The following is a 24,409-nucleotide window of genomic DNA, read 5'->3' as shown; positions in this document are numbered from 1 at the left end:
GACTGCATAGGAATCCTGCAGGTAGGCCAGTAGTTTGTGTGAAAGATGTAATAAAATACAAACAGTCAGAAGTACAAATTCACCTTTTATTGTAAATTATCAGGGTGATCTTTTAGGTCTTTTTAGCTTTTCCTCTTCTTATTCCAACTCATGCAAGTATTTGTCCAATTTTAGATTTTACACATAAACCAAGCAGTTCAGATTTTCATCTTCTGTACTAATGTAAAGTATTAAGATACTTATTTATCCTAACAAAGATGATGCTTGTTACAGATAGCTAAAAGAGAAACCCTGCTGTTGTGGACCTGTGATAAAAATCATCCCCACAGCATGATGCTGCCACTCCTACATTTCTTCTTGCACTCTCCAGAAAACATGGCTTTCATGTTTATTTAAACTCAAATGTGACTGATGTAATTCGTCGTCAGTCTGTCAGTGTTCGTACAGCAAGAAAAAAAGCACACGTGGGCAATAATACTGACTTCTAAAAAAATAATGCAGTAAAGTAATAAAAATCAGGTTTTCAGTTATAAAATAGGGTTTTATCTAACATTAGATAACTAATTAAATCTGCCTCTAAGAGAACAAACACAGCACTTCACTTAATGGTGCTTTAAATACAAATTCTTTGTCCTTTAATAGCTGCAAATAATATCCAAAATTTAAAATCCTGCACAATGTCCAAACCCAGCAGAGAAATCCTGTAACGATTTGAAGTTTTTCATAAAAACCAGCAGAAAGTTTAGGACCGATTCCAGACGTTTAAGGAGCGATTAGTGGTCTGCTGGAGGTTTTAAGGCATTTTCACGTTTGTGCTTCATTTGGTCGTTGGTTACTGCTCTAAGCATCAGGGAAGCACCTCAAGAATCAAAAATTATTTTTCACAGCCACAGTAAGCTGCGTCTAGAGTCACAGTACGGATTAATTTGAGTTTGAGTTTTTACATTGTTTTCCCTGAAGTAGTTTCTTCCTCTGAGCTGCGTCTCATTTGGACAGCAGCGATGCTGGGAGAGACGGCTGCCGGCGCTTAATCTCCTGCTGCAGCTGCTCCTTCAGAGTGGAAACCTGAAGTGAGAAACAAAGATGTTACATTTTAATCTGAATGACTGATCACATGACTATAATCTGTAATCCATCTTGGAGTGGGAGACACAGGGAAGAGAGGGCAGCTTTTACAGACTCCATTATGATTAAACAGCATCTTTATTAGACTTTAACGCATTTAAACAAAAATAAACGACTGAAATTCCTAGATAACGTAAAGTATTACTAGATAAAGTACCTAAGAAGAAGTTTGAGATACAAACAAAGTGCTTGGAAATGTGATACACTCCACATTTTATTATGTTACATCCACAATATTCAATGTTGCCACGAAGTAGTGCATCATTTTAAAGTGGAAGAAATAAATGGTTTTGGGTTTAGTCTTGATAATTCATTCTCAGGGAGTCTGCGTTGTTTGCAAACTGAAAAGTTGATCAGTGAGTGAATTATTTCCTAGTTTTGTTGTCTTTCTAGGTTAAAGTTCCCAACTGCAGCTAATTTATTATACCCTGTTTTAGTCATCGTCCCAACTGGGAAGCATTTAGTGTCACCTTTACTTGATGAATCTGATCAATGATTGGTTCTGTGGTAACACTTACAGATAATGTGTGATTTCCAGAACAGTTCTGAAACAAAGGTTTTATATTTCTGGGTTTCAGTGTCTGGAAAGAGCAGGGTAGCTGAAAATGGCAGAAAGTTTACAAAGCAGGAACATTGAGGATCCGTTAGATTTTACAACATAATCTTTACCCAGCTTTACAGAGTTTAGAGGCTGGTCCAGCCCATTAGACATCTGTTATGTTTCTTTTTAAGCCGTTTTAGCAACGTGTCAGGTTGGACTGTGTATTCTTTTATTTTTGGAGAAGCAGCTGCTGTGCTTTTGTGGGTCCTGCATAAATATATTTGCAAACAAAACAACTATTTTCTGTGGAAAACAATGAAGACGCCCTTGCCCACCTGCTCCTCCAGGCCTTTGACCCGGTGGCGGTGAGCTCGCTCCCTGGAGCCCAGCGTCCGCTCCACGTCCCGGAGACTGCTCCTCATCTTCTCGGCCTCCCGCTGGACCTCGTCACGCTGCTGCACCAAACTCTCACACAGACTGTGTGAGTGCTCCATGTCAGCCAGCTGAGTCTGCTCAGGAGAAAACGCACAGGGAGGGTAATGTGAAGTCAAAAAAACAGCAAACACGACGTCCATTTACCCATGAAATGCTCCAACTAATCCACACGGAGTGTTTTTATAGATGACCTATTATACTTCGTTGAGGTTAGGAATGGGCTATAAAAAAACATGTTTATTAAACTTTTTTGTACAAAATAATTCTTAGATAATGAGATTATAGTCTGATTTTAGTCTGAGCTGCTTTTGGGCGTCTTGTCACTTTAAATCCTTAGTAGGATTTAAAGTGACATTCTTGGGTTGCTAGGTGACGGGCTTTGCTGTCCTGGTGTTGCTAGGTAACGACACATACGTTTAACGTGACTCTGGTTTTTGAAACAGCTCATTTTCCAGACACAAAGTAACATTAACTTGTTGCCAAACAACAACTCAGTGTTTTTTAAGCGTCTGGGATTTTTTAAAGAAGCATTTAAGATCCAAATGGAAGCAAAAAAACATCCAAAATGTACAATTTAAATTATTATTTCATCATGAAAGTGAGGTTGACCGATGCAATGAATTCATTGCTCCAAAATTAGATTTTGTCACATCAAGCTGATGTCTAAATTGTTTGATCAGATAAAATAAAATATTTTGCCACAAGGAATCTTATTCCCACACTTCCATTGTTTCTAACATATTGTTTGCTTGTTTTCAGTTGAATTGTACAGGATCTACTGTCATTAAAGGGCGGTGTCTAAACTTTCTCTTTCCCCCTGCACACAGAAAGTTTTTAGATTCAATACTAATTGTCTTTTTGAGGTTCCTTTGACTGCTATTGTTTTCCCTCACAAACATTTCTGCAGCCTGGGAAACGTTTGACTAAATAAGGAAATGTCTGAGGCATTAAATCTCCTTGACATCAACAACTTAATAGATCCTGAATTCCACTAAAACGTCCTGCAGTTTTGTTCCCATTCACTTGTTTGTGGCCTTTCTGTGGTGGTTTTTTTAAAAAAAAAGTTAATATGACTTAAAATAAATGACAGGAATTAAACTCAGTTTCTGGAAAATGTAAAAATGTTTTTGTGCACACTGCAAGGAAAAACAAGTCTTCCCTTTTAAACATGGGTGATATTGATCTCAGATGTCTGCTTACATGGGACATTAAAGCTCTTCTTTTGCTGCGTTTTCACAGCAAATTGTGAGTGGATAATTATACGCCACACAAGTATAAAAAGCTGATGTAAGAATGCAGATTTTTCTTAATGTCGAACATGTGTTTGCTTTTCCTTAGCCAGCTGAGATTTCCACTAGAGCTGTGCGATAAATCGATTTTATCATTTAATCATATTTTTGGTGAAGAATAAATTTTTGGAAAATCTGGATTTTTTTTTCCACCAATGCACTTTTTGAGTTTTGATCATTCAGAGAGATGTGAGCACGCCGTGGGCGGCCATCTTGTTTCACAAGCATGTTTTACAGCTTCAGTTTATTTGGACTTTAAATTCAAGTCGAATCTTTAGAATATCAGCAGATTTTTTTTCTTCTTTAATTATGAGAATATAGTAATAAGTAGTTACTTTATGAGAACTTCAGCACAAAAAAAGTAAAATTACACAAGCTTTTTTGTCATTAAAACAACTTTTTTCTTGTAATTTTAAGACTTTCTTTTGCTAAAATCTTTATTCTGATAATATGACTGTTTTCTTGTAACATTTCTTGTCGCCTGGCCTTAATACCCCATAATACACATCACAGAAGAATTGACTGAAATAAAAGCCATTTTCTGAAAATATTTCCAGTCATTTGTAATTTAGAAAAGGAAGCATGAAAAACAAAATCAATTAAAAATCTGAAAGTGGCTCTGGTATGACAAATATTTGAGATTTAATTTCTATGCCAAGTCGCCCAGCCTTCCCTCCTGCAGTCATTGTTTAGCAATGACAAACAGCAGTTTGGTGAAGCTTTATTCTGCTTCCTTGTTTCATTTCTGATTTATCTGTTTTTGCGCCTCATCCTCACCTGAAGCATCAGTATTTGCTGCTGCGCCTCCTGAAGTTCCTGCTCTGCCGTGTTCAGCGAGCGATCCAGACGGCCCCTCTCAGCAGAAAGCCGCATGCTGCCCTCCTCGGACTTCAGCTTTTGACGTTCGACCTGACGTGGTCCATGTTTAGTTTCAGAAACACGAACACCACGTCTTCAGATTTGTAGAGGAAATGAACCGGAACTTGCCTTATCCAGGGTGTTCCTCAGTGCGTTCTTGTCTTTCTCCAGCCTCACCGCCTGCCTCTCTGCATCCTTCTTCTCCGTCTCCAGCAGAGCCACCGCTCTCTGCAGCGCGCGCAGCCGCTCCTCTACGACGGCCCGCTCTGTCTGGACCAGCTGGGCGCACCGCTGAGCCTCCACAAGGCTGGCCGATCGCTGACGCAGAGCCTGAGAGGAGAAAACAGACTTGTACTTCTTCTGAAGAAACTCTGTCACTTGCCTTCATTAACCATAAAATTGTCCAATTTGAATTTACAAAAATAAATTTGCTTAATAGAAGAACGTTGCTCAATAAGAAGCATTTGAGTCACATGATCAACAACCGGATGTTACTACTGGCAAAAATGACAAAGGAGACGACAGGAAGTGGTAACAGGATGGTGGTTTGTTTTTGGGGTTTTTTGGACAGCTGGCTCCACCATAGCTCTGGACAATTCATAAAAAGTTGTGCGTCATTTGAACTTGAATCCATTGCTCTTCTGTAAACTACAGTTTCTCCAAAACATCGCATAAATAGTCCCTCCCAAGTCTAAGCGACTTGTCGCTCCAACGCCTGAATCAGACACTGACGTCTTCTCAGACTGAAAATGGCTGAATTATGAATATAATCTCATGTGTTTACATTCATTGCTGCCATGATTTTAATGATTTCGTCATGTGAACAAGTTTTTTCACATCAGCTTTTTATTTCATTTCTCATTTAATGAAAACAGGGCAATTGTGAAGTTGTGTTTTTTTGACATGAGGAGAATACGAACAAGGATTGGTGCCATTTGTAACAGAAACCCAGCTAATCTCTCTGACCTCCTGAGTGCTGCTGAGCTCGGCCTCCAGCTCTTCTCGCCGCAGCTCGATCTGGCTCAGCTCACTCTGCAGGTTCTGCACGCGCTCAGTAAGGGCAGCCATGTTTCTCTTCCCTTCAGCCAGAGCTGCCCGTGCTTCATCCAGTCGCTCCTAATCAAAGCAAAATATCCATCAAATTACAATTAACTTTTTATTCACAGGCAGCCTTCCTTCAATCTGACCCACAAACCTGCAGGAGCCTCTTGTCCTGCTCAGCCGAACCGAGCGTCTTCTGCAGGGCGAGCAGACGGCTCTGCGTGCTGCTGTGGGAGGCCGTCACCTCCTGGAGGGTCTGGCTGAGGGAGGCGGCCTTTTCCTTAAGAGCAGATTCGCCTTCCTGAGCTTTCAGCAGGTTCTGACTCAGCCTGTCAACGTCCCTCTGCAGCTGGGAAACACGAGCTTCTCTCTCTGCAACCTGCAGCAGGTAGAAGACACAAAAGCAATCCGTGAACCGAGTTTACTTTCTGAAAAAGTCTTGAATTGTCAGTGATTTAGTTTAACATTTCTTGAAATCTACATGTCCCCACTGTCATTAAAAAACACCTACAGGATGGGAATATATTGAATAGACAGGAAGCTCTGATTATGGATTAAGGTTTGTATGCTGGAAACATGAGTGAACACCATGGACACTAACATGAAGATGGATTTCTTCTCCTCCAGAAATAATAGTCTCTCTGCTGTAAATGTTTTTTGCTCCAGGATTATGAAACAATTACAATATTGACTTTAAAAGTCAACTCAAGGTTGAGGGAAAACGCAAAACCTTACCAAGTATTTTTGATCTAGTTTCTGGTGCAAATATACAAAATACACTTGAATTAAGAGTCAGGCATAAAAAATGTAGAGAAAATGAGTAAAAAGCAGCCAAATTCTAAAGATTTTTCCTCTTTTTTAATATTTAAACAGGAAATGTGCAGAGATAGATGGAGGGAAGACATCCATGCCCGCTCCATTGAGTGCCAGACTTGGAGACGGACTGATAAAGACGTTTAAAAATCAGACAGAAAACGTCTCTCCTTTCAAAGAAACTACAGAGAAACTATGCATGGTGTAAAACGTTTGCGTTGCGTCGGACTGTAAAGCTGCTTCCGGCGGTTTCAGAGTTGCAGATGCGTTTCTTTTTTTTGCAGACCTGTTTGATCAGAGCGTCGTGGCGCTGCTGGGACGCCTGGCTCTCGGCCTCACGGTCCCCCACACTCAGCTTCAGTCTCTGTAGCTCCCCCTCCAGGCTTCGCCTCCCCAGCTCCACCCTGGTGGCCCGAGCCTCGGCTGCCTCTAGCGCCTCCCGCAGGCGCTTCCTCTCCGCCTCCAGACGCACCTCAGCGGCCCGCTGCTTGTTCAGCTGATCCTGCAGAGGAGCGGGGTGCACAGAGTTCACGTTGGTAGGGTTTGCTTCATCCTGGGCTGCGTTGTGTCTGCTCCTCCTGTGGTGCAGGAGGTGAATCATTGTGGAAGGTGTTGGCAGTAGAGGGGGACATCTGTTGTTATTTCAACTCCTGACAGCTCACTTTAATAAATCCACTGTTGAGTGCAGCCATATGGCGACGGCAGATCGCCCGTGATCCCTCGCTGTGAGAGAGATTGCGTAAAGAAGAGCGTGTACCTGGGTGTGCTTCTTATCCGCCTCTGAGGACTGCAGCGATCGCTCCAACTCCTTCACCCGGTCGGAGAGAGCTCTCCTTTCTCTGTCTCCTCTCCTGACCGCCTCCTCCTGCTGCTGCAGCAGGATCTGAGTGGTGGTCAGACGCTCATCCAGCCCACGCTTCACTGAATGAAACATCGCAGGACTTGACCAACTCTGAGCATTAATTCATCTTAAAGGTGCTTCCTTGAACAGGTTAGGATAGGTCTATACAAAACATGTTTATTACATTTTTCGCACAAAATCCTTCTTAGATAATTAGATTTTAGTCAGTTCAGTTCTGCCTATTGGGAGCTCCTTTCACAGCGAGCTGTTTCTGGGGCTCCTGTCACTTTAAATCCAAATGAGCTGCTGTTGGCCACGTCCCCAACTCAGCTACACATGAGCCACATTTAAATAATGGTACGTGTTTGAAAAGCAGAAGAAAAGCCTCCTGCACAACCAACAATCTGAATGGTAAATCAACCACAAAGCTCTTCTCTTTTCCAGCAGCCATTGTAGCCATAAAGGGCTATAAATGTATTGCTAATATTGTGCAAAAATACTTAAGTGATTAAATAAAAAATCTGTAGAATGTGTAAATTTTTTATCTGATTAATTATGAGAATAATCAATAGATTCATTATTGATTCATTATATTCATTATTTTTATATTCAAACCTTCTTGCAGCTCCTGCAAAGAGCTCTGCAGCAGAGAGAAGCGACTCTGAGCAGAGCTGCGTTCCCCCTTCAGCTCCTCCAGCTCCCGCTGCAGGACCCCCAGCTGGCAGTGAGCGTCATCCTGCAAAATCAGCAATACCAAATATTTCCAAGGAATTAAAAAATAATAATAATTCATAAGGTTTTGGTGTTGTGCTGCAGGTGTGTTACCCTTTCTCTTTGTGTATCTCGCAGCTCCTGGAGGAAATCTCTGAGGCCACTTCTCAGTGAATCTGGGTCGAGTTCAGACTGAGGCAGCGGCGTGTCGCCTCTCTCTGGAGAAACGGCACCAGAACCCAACGTGTTGTCCGGCGTGCTTCCTCGAAACTCTGCTTCAGTCACAACCAGAGTTAAATTCACTTTGTGCTGCAACATTTTGTGAAAATAAATCAACTTATTCCTGCACTGCTCAGCAAATTTACAATAAGATCTCACTAAATATTGACCTGTTTTGTACTGTGTAAACCACCAACCTACGACTCAACAAATGATTATATAAGTTACATTCGCCTTTAGATTGATCACTCTTAAGTTTTTTGGTTTTCATGGACAAATAGTAACTAGAGTGCACAGAGCTCAGGCTCAAAATTGATGCCTAAATTAATAAAAATGATTGGCGTTGTTGTAGACCAGACCATAAACCAATAACAATAGATAATACATGTAATATAATTGTTAATAATTTCACTGAACTTCAATTTGAACACCACAGGCGCTCAACATCTCACAGTCAGATAAGCAAAGTTGGTGGCATTAACTAACTCTCTCACTCTTTGGCTGCCTAGCAACAACCTGCTGAGTGACATGCGCAGCAACAGTTTCAGGATTCGTCACAGTGCTTCATATTTGCTTAAAAATGAAAAAAAGACTGGCACAAAGTGAAAACTGGATAAAACAGGAGCGGCCACGTAATAGTTTGGTAGTTTTTCAAATATTTAAAACATTTGAAATGTTTTGGATATTTCAAATATTTAAAACATATATTTGAAATATGTTTCAAATTATCAATACCGACTGATATGAAATGTTTATATCGTTTTTCAGCCATGTCGTATGTCGTTGTAACTTCTTCTGGTGACGCTGAACATTTCTCAGCACATTAACAAGACAACACACTTTACTCAAGTAACCAGAACATGTTGTCTGTTGACCTTTAGGTGGCGACAGTGAGGAGCGCAGCGGCGAGATGCTGTGGTGGCGTGACACGCTGCCCGGTGACGTGGAGCTGCTGCCGGGGCTCCGCCCCCTGCAGCCCCTGCCGCTGGCCCCGATGCCCAGCGTCCGGGTCAGGGCAGACTGGAGACCGCTCAGCCGAAACTCCAGATCCCTCCTGGCGGCCTCGGCCCGGGTGAGCTCGGCTTCAGTGGCGGTCAGCCGGCCCTGCGCCTCGCTCAGCTGCAGGCCGGACAGAGCGGCGGCATCGTGGGCGGCCTGAGCGCGCAGCGACAGGTTCTTGGCTTCATCCTGGAGCTTCTTCTCGCAGCCGCGGGCGTCCTGCAGCTGAGCCGTTAGCTCTCTCTCACAGCTGCGCCAGCCGGACTCGGACTCTGTCAGACGTCTCTGGGTCAGGGCGAGCTGGCACAGAGCTAAACATTAACACGCCGCTGAGAGAGGACAGAGAGAAGCAGTAAAACACACCGTCCTCACCTCCTTCTTGATGGACTCTCTGGTTGTTTCAGCTTCAGTGAGCTTCTGCTTTAGGGAGAAGACCTCCTTCCCTCGCTCCTCCTCTCTTTGCTCCTCCAGAACCAGACGAGTCTGCAGCTCTTCCACCTCCCTTCCTCTCTGCTCCTTCTCTGCATCCACAACCTTCAACTGGAGCAACGATAACAATGTCCCAGAAACTGTGATGTACAGAATATCCTGCAAACCGAACCTTTAAAGCAGACCTATTATGTAAAAGTTACATTTTGCACAGTTTTATACGTCCATTTGCACATCCGTTGGATTGTGAATCCAATATTTTTATTTGCAATAACAGCACAGTATTTTCTGTTACAGCCTTGTACCGTATATTGCAGTTTGTTAGGATTTAAAGTGACAGAAGACTAAAACAGGTCATTCTTAAAAGGCCTTAAAACAGGCAGAACTGACCAGACTAAAATCTAATTATCTAAAAATGATTTTGTGCAAAAAATGTAGTGAACATGTTTTGTAAAGCCAATCGACCCTGTTCAAGGAAGGAAAATAAAATAAAATTTCTACGATGGAGATCTTCTGACCTGTCTGCGGAGCTCCTGCAGCTCCCGCCGAGCCTCCAGGCGTGACCTTTCGACCTCTCTCAGACAGCTGCGCAGCTCAGTCACTTCCTTCTGAGACGACGACAGGTTCTCCTCCAGCACAGCCAGCCTCTGCTCCTTCTCCTCACACTGTCGCTTCACACTAACACACACACACACACACATTGAGAAACACACACCCTTCCCTCTGCAAACACACCTGTCTCCACTCTCCCACCTGATCCTCTCCGTCTCCGCGCTGCGCAGCGCTCCTCTCAGCTGAGCGTTGGACTGGCTCAGAGCGTCCCTCTCCTTCGTGACGTCGCTGAGGCTGCGCCGCAGCTCCGTCGCATCCCTCCTGCAGTTCTCCGACGCCTCCTGAGTCTGGCTCAGACGGCGTTCGTTCTCCAGCAGGCTCCGCCTCCCCTGGTCTCGGCTCTCCTCCGCCGCTGACAGGGATGCCCTGCACTGCTCCAACTGGAGAAACAACGAACACGTTCCTTCATCGTCACGACAACCGGTCACCTGTCAGTTGATGCAGGTTTCTCATAGGAGTGTTTAACATTTTCAGCAGTTTGCGAAGTCTTGTATTTAAAATATCAAGAAACAATAGTCCTCAAGTACCAAAGTATGAAAAAATGAAATCTGCGGTGCACAAAAGTAGGGAAAGCCGAATTATTACAAATATATCAATAAAGCATCAATATTCCCAACAGCTATTCCTGCTGTGAAACATTTTGTCAGTATCACGATTTGTTTCATCAATATGTCACATTATTAACTTTAAACAACTGTGGTGATTTAAAGATAGTAAGTTTTCAGTTTAAAATCTTGCAGAGCTGCAAGTACAGATTATTTTACCACTGAATTATTCTGACAATAAGTCGGTAAAAAAAAAAAATTGGCACATTTTGAAGAATTATTATTTAACAACTTAAGCTTTTTTGAATGAGGTATTAAAAATACATAAAAATGTGAATAAACAAGTAATTGAATTCCTTAAAAATTTTATTGCCTAAAATGCAATAACTGCATTCTTTTTGATCGTTTGTAGCAAAGGAAGCATCTGCAATTAAAAAAATACTTCCAACATCAACATGAGTTCAGCCCTTTCTGCTCAACTTAACATCAATACAGTGTAGGTTTAAGAATAATAATAGTAATTAATATTATTATATTGCAAATTATTTGTCAGCGCCTTTTAAAACACCCAAGGACACTTTACATTAAAAAGACAAATTAAACAGTAAAAAATGTCTATGAACACACAAAATAACTAAAAATGTAAGCATGAAGGCTAATTTAAACAGATGAGTTTTGAGTTGTGATGGATCCGTTGATTATTTTTTGGATTAACCGATTAATAACTGGATGACAAAAGGTGCTTCATGTACTTTCTTTGCAGAACTGGAACAAAGTGAAACTGAGGAAACTTCCTGTTTGTGCCTGACCAGCACTTTTCTACATGGGTTTTCTTCTGCGTTGTGTCATTTACCTCTTTGAGAACGACGTCGGCTCGCGAGCGCAGATCAGTGCAGAGCTCCTGCAGACCGTGGAGTTCCCTTTGATGAGCCGATGTCGCCTCGTCCAGCCGAGAGCGAAGCTCCAACATCTCACTGGTCAGAGCTCCAACTCTGATCTGAAAAAAAATAATAAAACAATCTTTTTTAATCTGTGTACTTCTAGATTGAAACAGCAGTCGGGCTGAAACCATTAATCGGACTGGTTGCGACAAATCAATTAATGAAATGTTTTACTAATTGATTAATAGCAAGATGAGTGCTAAAAAAAGGCAATTTGCTGAAAGAAGAACATACTCAGAGCAGTAATTCAGCCAAAACTGTAAAAAAAAATATGAAGTTATGTTGTCTGTAAATATGTTCCACCCAAAACTCCTCAGGGTGAATAGTTTTAGCTTCACCCGGTTCAACTTCTGCAAAAGAAATCTCCTGAGAAGCGAATCAGTTTATCCAAAAATAGTCAACAGATCAGACCTATTGATGATCTGTTGCAGAAAAGGCCTGAGCCCTTCACATGTTGATGTTAGGAGTCTTACTTAGCTGCAGATGCAAAAAGAATGCTGTTGTTGCATTTTAGGAAAGAAAATGACAATTTTCTGCTTTAAAAAGGAATTTGTTTATTTAAATTTTTAAAATGTATTTCTAGTGTTGTATAAAAAAGAATTCGATGAAAAATCTGCAGAATGTACCAACTTCTTAATCCAACTAATCGATGAATTGTAATCAGTTAGTAAAATAACCACTAGCTGCAGGAGCAACTGGAGATAAATGGAGACAAAATCCGTCACCTCCTCCTGCTCTTTGAGTTGAGCTGCTTCTCTGGCCGTCCGCTCGGCCTCCAGAGCTGCAGCCGACAGCTCCGCCTGCAGACTGGACACTCTGTCACACAACACCGCCTTCTCCGCCTCCTTCAGCGAGAGCGCCTACGGAGGAACAGTTAAACAGCTCACTTAGATCAGGCGCACCAACTCGTTTCTATTTTGGGCCACATCAAGATCATAAATGTTCTCCAGCGTTGATTGTGTCAGAACGTATTGATAAAACCCATTAAGAAACTATTAAAATATTAATTAATAGCTGTCTCATTCGATATGCGCTTAAAATTATATATACAATGAACATCATTTATCAGTCCTTCCAGGATTTTACAATTGTTTTTATAAATTTCTGCAATAAAAATTTAATTTAGAAATATTTGCACTCATGTATGACGGTAAATGTGACTTTTTGTTACATCGATAACAAACTATAACTTGGCATCAGGTTAGACTGAGGCAGCAGTGTAGTGGAAAAAAGACACTGCCACCTGCTGATGAGAATTAGCATTATGTAAACCCATCAATATTGATTATTTTTGCTGAAAATTTTAAATAAACTCACAATTATCCATTAGTGAGAAATAAAGTGGCTATTTCTGTGAACACTGGTGGGACTGATTGATGTAATTTAGCAGTAAAAAGATTAAAGCTGCATTGATTTGATCGATAATGTTTAAGCACACAATTGTTATCTTAAAATTTCTTCTTCTTCTCAACTTCTAAGATGAGTTTAGAAGCCCATATAAAGAGCTATGTTGAGCCCAATTTGGCCCTCGGGCCTTGAGTTTGACACATGTGACCCAGATGATGAGGAGAGCAGTGAATGTGAAGTTTAATGTGAAGCAGCAGCTGTCAGGTATTTGGATCTGACCTGCTGTTTCTCCGTCTCGGCCTGCAGCAGACTCTGGTCTCGGTCGAGCTGCAGGGCCCTCAGCTCCTCCTGCAGCTCCTCTCTGTCTCTCTTTGCTCTCTGCTGCTGGTCGTCCATCTCCTGCCTGCACCGCCTCAGAGCTGCTTCATGCTCCGTCTGCAGGCTGCGACACACCGCTTCCTGTAGCACGAAGGTCAGCAGAGCAGACACTGAGAGCCCGTCAGTAGCTTGTACTTCAAAACCAACGTGTTGAAGGGGTTCTCACCTTCTCTGAGACCAGCCTCTCCACCTCCTCCTGATGCTCAGAGACGGCCTTGCGTAACGCCTGCTGAGCCTCCAGCTGCGCAGCGCTGAGGGCCTGAGTCAGAGTCTGTTTCTCTCTCTCTCCCTGCGCCAGGGCGATCTCACCATCTGAGCGCAACCGCTTCAGCTCAGCTAGAAAACACGTCCAGGAGAGCAACTTAATTCTCACTCAACACACATCCTCACACTGGTTCTTCCCTCCAGGATGCAGCGATGTTTTGGGGATTTTTTTTGCAATAATAATAAAAGATTTTGTGCCAGAATGTACTGATATTTGAGTCTGCATCAAGTGAGCACCTCTTAAGAATAACGAACGTCTTTTCACAGTGGTCATCCCTCCAGGTTTTCTCGTTTGTTTTTGTGATTTTAAAAAAAATCTAAATTACTGATTTGGTGGAGCTAATTTCAAACTATTTGCTTGTGCATGATATTAAATATGATTCGCCATACAGAATGCTAACCATCCCCTCAGCGACGCTTCCCACGATTTTCCTCTCAGACGTGGGCTTTTGGTTCGTTATGGATTCTACCGGAATCAGACAGTTCCCGCAACTTTCCTGCCGTCTGGGCCGGATCTGTATAGCCGCCCCAAGTGCGAGACGCACTGTTCAGATGGCGCTCTTTTTAACGACCTCGGGCATTGTCTCTATTATACAACAGCTGTAATTATATTATTATTGTTCGCCGCTTCGATCACAGAATATAACTTGGCATCAAGAAAGGTTGAGTGTAGTTGGAGACAAAAATACTGCCACCAGCAGGTGAGAGTTAGCATCATGTAAACCTGATGTTTCACCATCGATGTGAAAAATTTGCAGTAAACTCACAATGAACATAAAAAAATGCGGGTGTCAGTATTTGCCTGAGATTGATTGAAATAAGAACTGCTTTGATTTGTAAACTTGTAAACTAACACACTCATTATTTTGAATAAGTGATTTAATTGATAAAATAATATTTAAGGTTCTATTAATTTAAGGTTCATTTAATCCGGTCCGCCACATAAAACCCTGTGGTGGACCGGATTTGGCCCCCGGGCCTTGAGTTTGACACATGTGCTTTTAAGGTGATTGGTCATTTTCATGATTGGTGAAAATGGCAAAGCTTGTGACTGACGACTGAATTTGCATTAACGGTTGCTATAGTTACAACATGGCTGAAAAACATATCACGATATAAATATTTCATATCAGTCAATATCGATGATTATTGATTCGTTTTTTTTTTTTGTTTTAAATATCTGAAATAGCACCAAACTGGCAGCATGAGCTTTCCTGGGTTTTCCAGTTTTTATTCCACGTTGTTGTTTTTTTAATTTTAAGCAGTTATGTGGCGAAACTTTAAACTGCTGCCTTAACAGTTACTCAACAGATTGTTGCTAGGTAACCAGAGAGTGAATGAGTTGCTAGGTAACCAGAGATCGAGGGAGTTAGTTCTTGCCACTCACTTTGCTTAGCTGGCTTTGAGTGGCTAAACTCTTTCCTCTGTCTACATCTCCCAGAATTCTTTGCAGTTCTGGATCAGAGTTTGGTGAAATCATTGATTATTCTACATGCCACATGTTATCTGTCGATATTGATCACGTGCCTACAGCGATATAAGCTGTTATTGATTTATTGTCTAACAGTTGCGGTGGCGGCTGACTCGTGTTTCAGACGTGCGGCTCGTGTTCTGTTGTTCTGGGTTTTCACCTGCAGCCGTCTCGCAGCGGACGCTCAGCGTTTGGCTCTCGGCCTCCAGCTGATCTCTGCGGGACTCGACCTGCGCCAGCTGCTGCTGCGCCTCAAACAGACCCGTTTCCAGGGATTCCCGCTCAGACCTGCAGGTTCAAAGACACAAAGACGTGAAATAATAAATCTGAATTATAGATCTATTTAAGTGGAGCTGGTGAAGCTGCAGCTTCAGGGTTTTTACATGATAACGGATCAGTTGTGACCTGAAAGCAGCCAGTTCCTCTGACAGCGCCGCGTTTTCTCTTTCAGACGCCGTCAGCTGGACCACCAGAGCCGCTTTGTCCCGGGCCAGCTCCGCCCGACCGCGGCCCGCCTCCTCCAGCGCCGCCTCATTCTTCTGGCCCTCCCCCTGGGCCAGATTCAGCTCAGAGCCCAGAGAACCGACCTCGGCACAAAGCTGCCAACAAACAGAGAGAAAAACCCAGGAAGTAAAGGCCACGAGTTCCTCTGGGTCCGGGAACATCTTCCAGACTTTCTCCAGAATCCTCAGAGTTTTACATCAAAGTAAAAACATTAAAATTGACCATGAAAATATGGCAGAGATTTCTACATCTGTCAGGCTTTAGATGTGGTACCAGCAAAAAGCAGAAAGACAATGAAAGGAAGGAAAGAAAAAAAAGATAGAAAGGAAGTGAAGATGGGACGCAAAGGAAGGTAGGGAAGAAAAGGACGAAAAGATGCAAAGAAAATAAAGGAAGAAAAGACATAAACACAGACATAGGAAAGAAATAAGAGGAAAAAAGGAAGAAAGGAAAGAGAAGAGAAGGAAAGAAAGGAAGAAAACGAAGCCATATTTAGATATTCAGATGGAGAATGACGTCTGGAAAAGCAAATATAAATCTGGTCCATTCCTGGTAAATATGTAAACAGAGTGACGTTCTCTTCCTGCTCGTTTGGACCAATAAATAACAGACCCGGTTCTGTACCTGGGTCACCTTCTGCTGCAGCCGCAGCCTCTCCGCTCTGAGACTCTGCAGCTCGCTCTCCGGCCCGGCCCGGCTCTGCTCGGCGTCCTGCAGCGCCTGCTGCAGCGCCACGCGGCCGGCGTCCAGCTCCAGCCGGTCCTGCTCCAGACGGACCAGCTCGTCCCTGATGGTCAGCCGCTCCTGCTCCGCCTCACGCCGCTGAGCCAGCAGGACGCGCTTCTCCTCCTCCAGCTGAGAGACGAATAAACAACGAAACTGGGCTGTGGTAACCGACAGACCAACTATAAACACAAACTTTACCGCTTCTTCTTGTTGTGTTATAAACTAGAACTGCGATTATTTTAGTTATCAATTATTCTGTTGATTGTTCTGACAATAAATCAGATAGAAAAATTGGCACATTCTGCAGATTTTCCATTTAAGCCCTTATATACAATATTAAAAGTACAGATAAATAATTGAGTTCCATTTTTAAATGACAAAGTAAACATTTAATTGTCTAAAATCCAATTAAAGAATTCCTTTAGTGAACACTTGATCATTGATTATTTTTCATTATGTAAACATTGGTCGTATCTAATTTATTCTCCTGCTGAAAAAAGGTTGAAAATCACATTCTGCTGATTTTTATTTTAAGTACTTAAGCTTATTTTACACAATATTAGAAGTGCATTAAAATATACAAATAAACACACACTCAAATACTTTTTTAGATAATAAAGTAACCTTTTATTGCTTAAAATGTGATAGCGAAGCATTTCTTTAGTGACCCGTTGATCATTTACTGCATCTGCAGCTAAAAAATATTTCTAATATCAACATGTGAAAAGCTCAGTTCTTTCTGCTTGACTTAAAGAGTCGCGATAAAACCACTGACATGATTTAAAAAGATGAACTACTGCATGTTCATCATGGATACGCAGAAGCTTTTAATAACAAATATGTCTCACAGAATACTATAAATGCAGAGTGTCGCTGTTTTCGTCTGTAGTAATTGGGTTGAGCACCAACGCCATCTTGTGATGTCATGAGGGTAAGTCAAACCGTAAACAACTGAGGCTGAATGCACAGAAGAAGCTGTGATTGATTTCAGCGAAGATTTGAGCGATTCGTCGTCGGTAGTTTAGGAGGAAGAAGCTGGATGGAGTGATGAAGAAGATGAAGCTGTTTCTAGGATTACAACCAAATTTAGTTTGAACCATATTGTTCAGTAAATCACTGAATGGTAATAAATCTATACTTATAGCAGTCAGTTTAAATCAAACTGAACTGGACCAAATGGTTTTTGCTAATTTATTGCGAGGGAATGCAAAAGGAAAAGTTTCCTCCATGTCCACTAGGGGGCTCCATACTCAAGCATGATGTATTCCCTAAAAGGCCCAGCAGGGGGCCCTCACCTGGAGGATGTAGTTGTTGAGGTCCACCTTGTCCTGGGCCAGCGCCTCGTTCATGCTGCCCATCTTTGCCAGAGAGTCCCTGAGCGCTGCCTCCTCAGACTGCAGCCTGCTGAGCTGCAGTGACAGCTCCGTGCTGCAGCTCTCGGCCTGCGGAGAAAAAGACGCGTCAAAAACACAAACATGCAGAGATTCTACTACATGGATGTTTCCTCCTTACCCGAGCCAGTGCCTCAGACAGCTGGGCCTTCTCAAGCTGCAGAAGCTGCCTCTCTACCTCCCCCTGCTGGTGGCTCTCCCTCACTGCAGACAGCTCTCCTCTCTGAGCCGATGCTCGGCTCTCACTCACATCCCGCTGCTTCTGTCTGAACGCAGCAAAACACGCAAGATGGAGTTCAGTTAGGACAACAACAGAACTGGGTGGTAATCCTTTAAAGCTCATTTTTATTTTTATTTTAATTTTTGACACCAGTGCTGCTTTGAGTACAGAAGAGGATAAAGGCCACTGAAAAAAACAATTCTGACTTTAATCTCAGGATTTTATGACGGCATTTCAGGGTCAATGTAGATTATTAAAAAAGGAGGAAATTTCTGCCAAATACTCTGATGTCTTTAGTTTAATCTGAGAAATTTTCTAGAAAAAATTTAAAAAAATTCCGACTTCTGAATCTAAAAGATTTCAAAAAAATTTTAACGTTTGAAACTTAGAAATAATTTTAAAAAAAATTTTGAATTCAAAAATTTCAAACACTTTTTACTTTTGAAACTCAGAAATGTCCATGTTTTCTAGAAATTTCAGAGATTAATTTCAAAAGTTCAGAATTTTCTGGCAAATGTTTGTATTTTTTCTAGAACATTTCTCAGATTCATCTAAAAATTTCAGTTTTTTCTACCAAATATTTGACTTTTCAAACTCAGAAATTTCCATCTTTTTTCTAGAAGTTTTTTTTCAGAAATCTACTCCTTTTTTTTATCAACAATGGCTCTACTACAACATCATATAATTCTGACTTTAATCCCAAAGTTTCGACTTTAATCTCAGAATTCTGGCTTTTTTCTCAGAATCAGAATTGTTTAAATTGTTTATGCACCATCAGGCAAATCCAGCCATTAAACTCAAATCTACCAAATATATCTGGGTCTGGGTTTCACTGTGGATAAAGTGCTGGTTTATAAATCCAATAGTTAGGAAGAAGCTGCTTTGTGATTATTTTTTTTATATGCTAAAAACATAACTGACATATGACAAATTAAAAGTAGAAGATTTTTTACTTTTTTAACTCAGAAAATTTCCCAAAGTCAAAATTGTTCTACTTTATGAGCTCAGAAAATTTCCAATTTTTTTTCTAGCAAATATGTGAAAATAACCTCAAAATTTATGAAATTTTTCTTGAATATTTTTAACTTTTCGAGCTCAGAAAATTTTCAAGTTTACAAGAAGACTTTTGAGATTAATGTCAAAATTTCTGACTATTTTTGGCAGAAATTTACTCCTCAGAAAGTCAGGGTCTTTTTCTTAAAGTGGCCCTAATCCTAATCCGGTTGCTAGGCTTTTCTAATTAGCTCATAACTGTGTTTCTTGCACTAGTTAAAGAAGCAGCTCCAGTCTGGAAATGTGCTTGAAGCTCTCAGCTGCGTCTTGTCGCTCGCTGCTGTAAAACTGTGAGGATTAGTAACGTTCAGGTTCGATTATCCTGCTTACATCCTCTGGGTCTCGGCTTTGGCCCGGTCTCTCTCCTGAGCGGCCGCCTCCTTCTCCTCCCTCTCGCCGTCTCGCTCTCGCTGAGCCGCCAGCAGCGCCAGCTGCAGCTTCTCTCGTTCCATCTGCAGCATCTGGACGCTGCTCTCCGCCGCCTGGACGCTCTGCTCCAGCTTCGCCTTCTCGCTGCAGGCGGGAATCACGGAGTTAAAACTCCGGTAGGATGAAACAGTGAGGAGGAGATGGTGACCCCTGACCTGGCCAGCGCGTCCCTGTCCTGCTTCAGATGGTACTTCTCTTTCTGGGCGGTCTCTCTCTCTCTCTGAGCTGCGTCTCTTTCTCGCTGCAGCGCTTGGTTTCGCTGCTCCGAGTCTCGTCTGGACGTATCGGAGTCTGAAAGCTGCTTTCGAAGCTGCTGGATGGACGACTGGGCAGAGAGCAGACGGCCGCGGACGTCCTGGGAACCAGATCAATGATGAAGGTCTTGGCATAAATTAATCACGATGAATCGATTAGCGGAATAATTGTTAACAATTTTAGGAATAAATTAATCGCTAACTAGAGTATTCAGACTCATAAGAGGCAATTTGCTGAAAGAAAACTGACAAAACTGTATGAAATGACGTATACATTTTGTATTTAGAATTAAAAAAAACGTTTGTTTGTAAATATGTTCAACCAGAACTCCAGAAGTGGAATAGTTTTAGCTTCACCTGGCTCAAATTATCAAAAAAAAATCTCCTATTAAGCACAGTCTGCTCTTCAATTACTAATCAATTAATTAAAAATAAATAAACTGACTACAGTGCATTGATGCTAAGTAAAGACAAAGGGCTGAGCTTTTCACATCTAGATTATAAAAGTATTTTTTAACTGCAAATGCTTCCTTTGCTACTAAAGGAATGTGACGTTACTGTAATAAATTTTCTTTTCTTATTTAAAAACTACTTGAATCTTTGTTTATTTGTATATTTTTTATGTATTTCTAACCGTGTACAAAATAAGCTTACATGGTTACAACTTGTATAACCACTTAAATAAGTTTAAATGACTAAATAAGCCACTTATTTAGCATAAGTGGCTTGTTATGCTAATAAAAATATTATTTTAGCAAAATAATATTTTTTTAGCATCATTTTGCTGATGGAAAATCAGCAGAATGAGACTTTTTTTTTATCCAACTAATCGATTAATTGTAAAGATAATCTATTACAAAAATAAATATATTATGTGAACTCAGTCTAAAGAGGTTTTGTTGTTTATTTAGGTCAAATAATTGTGATTAATGAATTTTAAGCTTTTCAGCTTTCCTTCAACAGGACAATAAATTAGATTTGATCAACAAGGTTTAAATAATGAAAAATAACTTTTATCCAGTAGTCAAGATCCTTTCACATCAAAGTATAAAATCCATTAAACCTTAAAGTTTGGGTTTTTTTACTGTGGATCTTTAGCAGTAAGTTGTCACCTGCAGCTGCAGCGTCTTGTTTGCGACTGCTGAGCGGAGAGCGGACAGAGCAGCGTCAGGCAGAGGAGACGGCGAGGAGGCCGGAGGAGCGGCCGCCATCTTTAACAGAGAGGAGGACCGTCGAGGAGAGGAGTCACGGATCAGCGCCAGGAGCGGAGCCGCAGAGCGATCCTGGTCGGCTTCTGACGACGACTCCCCGTCTGACAACACGCTCTGCAGAACCAGACGAGGCAGGAAACATTCAGAGTGAGTTTTACAGGGCGTGTGGTTTTGGTTTTTGAAGATGATATTTTGATCTCAATGGGTTTCCATAGTTCACAGTGAAGGCTGAGGCCGCCATTTTGTTTGACCAGCGTGTTTTACAACATTTATTTATTCAGACATTGAATTCAGCTCAGCTCTACGACAAAATATTAGGGTAGGACTAAAATAGATCTTTTAATTATGAGAATAAAACCACAAAATCACAAGAATACAGTTATACAATAAAAGAGTCTAGATAATATGAGAATCAGAATAAAGTTGTAATTTTTATGAGAATTCCTGCACAAAAAACTATCCAAAAATTAAAATGAGGAATGTTGAGCATCTTGTGAAGTTATAATCCAATGTAAGTTTTAGAGACAATACAATATTACACTATCATCAGTAGCAGGACTTTAAAATGATTGTGCAAATAATTGAGTCTGTTTAGAAGAAAGAACGACAAGGACTGAACTCGTCTCATAAGATCCTGAGAAAATTTTATCTCATTAAAACAACTTTGTCTCATAAATTTAAGACTTTTTTAATGCTAATATTATGATTTTATTCTTGTATTTGAACAAAAATTCTCACAACCTGGCCCTAATACTCTGTTGTGCAGAAGCGACTCTAGATATAAAAGCCACTCTTTATTTTCTGCAGTTTCTTTTAAAGAAAAGAAAGCAAGCAAAACGCAAAACTGATAGAAATCAGATCTGTTCAGACAAAATGTTAGATAATTTTTTTAAGCCTAGCCATATTTATTTATACCTGAGCGATGTCTCTCAGCGTCTCCAGCAGCATCTCAGACTGAGCTTTAATCAGCTGCGTGTCGGGCTCATCGCTGCCACTTTGCTCCTGGAGGAAAAGTACCAAGAAGAGGCAGAAATGTAAAAATGAGAAAACTTAGGATGCTGTGTCAGCCTCAGAGATGCTCTCTTACCTCGAGCCTCTTCGTCAGAGTGGAGATTTCTTCGTCTCGTTCCACAATTTGTCCTTTCAGTCTCTCACATTCTCGCACCACGTCAGACAACCTGATAGTTCAGACAAAAACAGACGTTTAAGTCATTTTAGCAACAAGTCGCAGCCTATGGGAGTAAATATGTCTCAATATTATTCAATCCAGCAAAAACTAATCACAATTTTTAAAAAAAATTAAAATTGTGGTCAAAACGTTTTTTATTGTAATGACATATTTTTTCATAATGGAATATTTTATTTGGGGAAAAAAATATTTTTGACCTCAAAAGGCTTTGAGTTCAACCAAATAAGGAGCAATAAAACCAAAGGTTTGAGAATCGTAAGTTTATGTTTTGCAAATAACCCTTTCTCTCCATGAGAAAAAATGAGTTATTTCAATAAAATAAATAGTTTTTTTTAGACAAACCTTTGAAAAACGTTTTGATTAGTTTTTGTTTGGTTGAATAATATTGAGATGAATTTAGCCCTATACGCAACACATTGAAGAGGTCACAGAATAAAACAGGAGGGAGATTTACACTTTGTAGCATTCGCTGTGCTGACTTTTGATTTTCTTCTAAGATTTTCCTCCATGTTTCACTAAAATTCATGAACAGTCACAACATATCGAAACACAACTTGTGACAAAAACAACCTTCTTTGCTTGCTGTGTGCCGTCAAATGTCTGAACGTTTATAATTTCTCATTGTTTGAAAGAACAATGCTGACTAAACATCCATTCTTTTATTTTCACATCTGGAGCAACAAAAAGCGGTGTGAGAATTTCTGAACGTATTCAAAACCTTAAAACTGCATTGAAGTTTATCCTGCCAACAATGAAAATATTCCGCCATTGTTGGCCATAAATGTGATTATAAGTTGCTTTAAGTACCTTTGCTATGCAAACAAATGCAATTTTTCAGACCTAAAGATCTTGAAAGTATGAACATAAAACCGGCAGTAAAACCATTTAAGGCAGCCATAGATGTTGTTTGTGAGCATAAAGTTTCTCAGATAAAAAAATATGTTGCTAAGCCATGTTTTGTTTTGTTTTGTTCACATATTTTTGTTCTATCAGTGCAAAACATCTCCTGAAATCCACAGGTCGTTTTCTTACATTAAATTAATATTTATAATTTACGCCTGCAGGTTTACAGAACCCCAACATTTTGACAGCTGAGTTACTGCACTGCAGTGAAACCTGTCAGTAGAATACGGACTAATTATGAGTAAAAACAGTGACCCCTTCACAGGTCCTGTTTTTTATACGACCTTATAGTGTCCAGAACCAGAGCAGAACTTAAATGCAGACAGAACTTTGGTGTTTCAATATTGTAGTTCTTTTTGAAATAAGTTGTCGTTTGATATTGTGACAGATCACAGTCAGTCCAGACACCAACAAGGTGTTGCTAGGCCTCCAAGCCACTGCACTCAGATTTCCTCATCAAAACAAATTAAACAATGAAAACCATTTTTTTTAAATACATAAAATACCACAATATTGTGAGTATTTCTTTTAGCTCGATTTACCTCACCTTCACTCAACTCTTTTTGAAGTACCGCCGACCCGTTAGTGGCTCACTAACCTGACGTTGACCTCACTTTTCTCTGCATCGGCTCTGCTCTGAAGGCTCATCATCTCCGCCGCTCGCTCCCTCAGCTGCTGCTCCAGCTGAACCCTCAGAGCCTTTTCTCCCGCCGCCCGACTGTCCACTGACGTGGACAAGCCGGAGAAGGACACCCGGACCGAGTGGGACATCCGGGTCAGCTCAGAGCGCATTTCTGACAAGTCTCTGAGAGAAGAGAAAGAGAAAATGTTCAGGGCTCGTATGCTTTTTCCACAGTAAAATTCACTTTATACAGAAATCAGTCACTTTCAAAACTTTTCAAAGATTTCAAGCACCCATAAGAACCCTGAAATGTTGAGTTTGTGGTTTTATTTTTACCTTTCGGTGGCGCTCTTCATCTCGCAGACGTGCCTCCTGAAGCCGACCACTTGTCTCCACAGCTTCAGCAGTCGGCCGTGTTCGCTGCTGAAGTAGCTGTGGAAAGACTGAAGGCAGAAACAGAAAGAAGGTTTCAGCAACTTCACCGACTCACTATGACGTGTGTTGATGATTTTGATGAAGGTACTCAACAAAATGTAATGTTTGTTTCTGGTTTCTCAGTTGGTGACTGTATGTTGTTTTTATTTTTGTGTTTTTATGATGTAAAGTTCTTTGAACTGCCTTGTTGCTGAAATGTGGCATAAAAATAAGTTTGACTGAGTTATTAAACCAGCGATCAGGCCTGAAATCTGGGTGTAGTGATGGACTCTGACCTGAACCTTCAGAGCCACATAAAGACAGTTACACAGTCGGCCTTCTGTCACCTGAAGAACATCTCCAGGATTAGAGTTATGTCTCAGGGAGATCTAGAGAAACCTATCCATGCGTTTATCTTTAGTCTCATTGATTACTGTGACAGTGTCATCACAGGTCTGTCCAACAAATCAATCCTCAGCTCCAGCTGATCCAGAACGCTGCTGCTGGCGTTCTGACTAAAATCAGGAAGTTAGAGAACATCACCCGGTTCTAAAGTCCCTACACTGTAGCTCAGAGGATAAATTATAAAATACTGTTAGTTTACAAATCACTGAACGGCTCAGCACCCCAATGC

General features: G+C 41.1%; 1 protein-coding gene across 3 annotated transcripts in view; it reads right to left on the bottom strand.

Moving 5' to 3' along the window:
• Window positions 1-72: 72 nt before the first annotated feature.
• The window catches only part of crocc (ciliary rootlet coiled-coil, rootletin), a 30,379-nt gene continuing 6,042 nt past the window's right edge, over window positions 73-24,409 (bottom strand). Inside the window, exons 8-37 of one of the 3 annotated variants that reach the window (XM_023324960.1) lie at window positions 23,698-23,804; window positions 23,338-23,544; window positions 21,735-21,825; window positions 21,563-21,649; window positions 20,549-20,761; window positions 19,338-19,537; window positions 19,084-19,266; window positions 17,602-17,746; window positions 17,385-17,531; window positions 15,988-16,218; window positions 15,265-15,458; window positions 15,020-15,147; window positions 13,291-13,460; window positions 13,026-13,205; window positions 12,125-12,259; window positions 11,312-11,455; window positions 10,055-10,293; window positions 9,820-9,979; window positions 9,245-9,412; window positions 8,749-9,172; window positions 7,769-7,929; window positions 7,559-7,679; window positions 6,860-7,023; window positions 6,389-6,604; window positions 5,444-5,668; window positions 5,215-5,364; window positions 4,378-4,578; window positions 4,168-4,299; window positions 2,002-2,175; window positions 73-1,065 (exon numbers count right to left, since the gene is read on the bottom strand). In XM_023324960.1, the coding sequence (XP_023180728.1) occupies window positions 985-1,065; window positions 2,002-2,175; window positions 4,168-4,299; window positions 4,378-4,578; window positions 5,215-5,364; window positions 5,444-5,668; window positions 6,389-6,604; window positions 6,860-7,023; window positions 7,559-7,679; window positions 7,769-7,929; window positions 8,749-9,172; window positions 9,245-9,412; window positions 9,820-9,979; window positions 10,055-10,293; window positions 11,312-11,455; window positions 12,125-12,259; window positions 13,026-13,205; window positions 13,291-13,460; window positions 15,020-15,147; window positions 15,265-15,458; window positions 15,988-16,218; window positions 17,385-17,531; window positions 17,602-17,746; window positions 19,084-19,266; window positions 19,338-19,537; window positions 20,549-20,761; window positions 21,563-21,649; window positions 21,735-21,825; window positions 23,338-23,544; window positions 23,698-23,804 (5,178 nt within the window). In that variant the 3' untranslated portion in view covers window positions 73-984. Of the gene's footprint in view, window positions 1,066-2,001; window positions 2,176-4,167; window positions 4,300-4,377; window positions 4,579-5,214; window positions 5,365-5,443; window positions 5,669-6,388; window positions 6,681-6,859; window positions 7,024-7,558; window positions 7,680-7,768; window positions 7,930-8,748; window positions 9,173-9,244; window positions 9,413-9,819; window positions 9,980-10,054; window positions 10,294-11,311; window positions 11,456-12,124; window positions 12,260-13,025; window positions 13,206-13,290; window positions 13,461-15,019; window positions 15,148-15,264; window positions 15,459-15,987; window positions 16,219-17,384; window positions 17,532-17,601; window positions 17,747-19,083; window positions 19,267-19,337; window positions 19,538-20,548; window positions 20,762-21,562; window positions 21,650-21,734; window positions 21,826-23,337; window positions 23,545-23,697; window positions 23,805-24,409 lie in introns of those variants that run through there. The other 2 variants (XM_023324961.1, XM_023324962.1) reach the window with 2 other exon arrangements.

Source organism: Xiphophorus maculatus, chromosome 20, assembly GCF_002775205.1.
Source record: "Xiphophorus maculatus strain JP 163 A chromosome 20, X_maculatus-5.0-male, whole genome shotgun sequence".
Classification (NCBI taxonomy): domain Eukaryota; kingdom Metazoa; phylum Chordata; class Actinopteri; order Cyprinodontiformes; family Poeciliidae; genus Xiphophorus; species Xiphophorus maculatus.
This window is presented reverse-complemented; position numbering and strand designations above follow the sequence as displayed.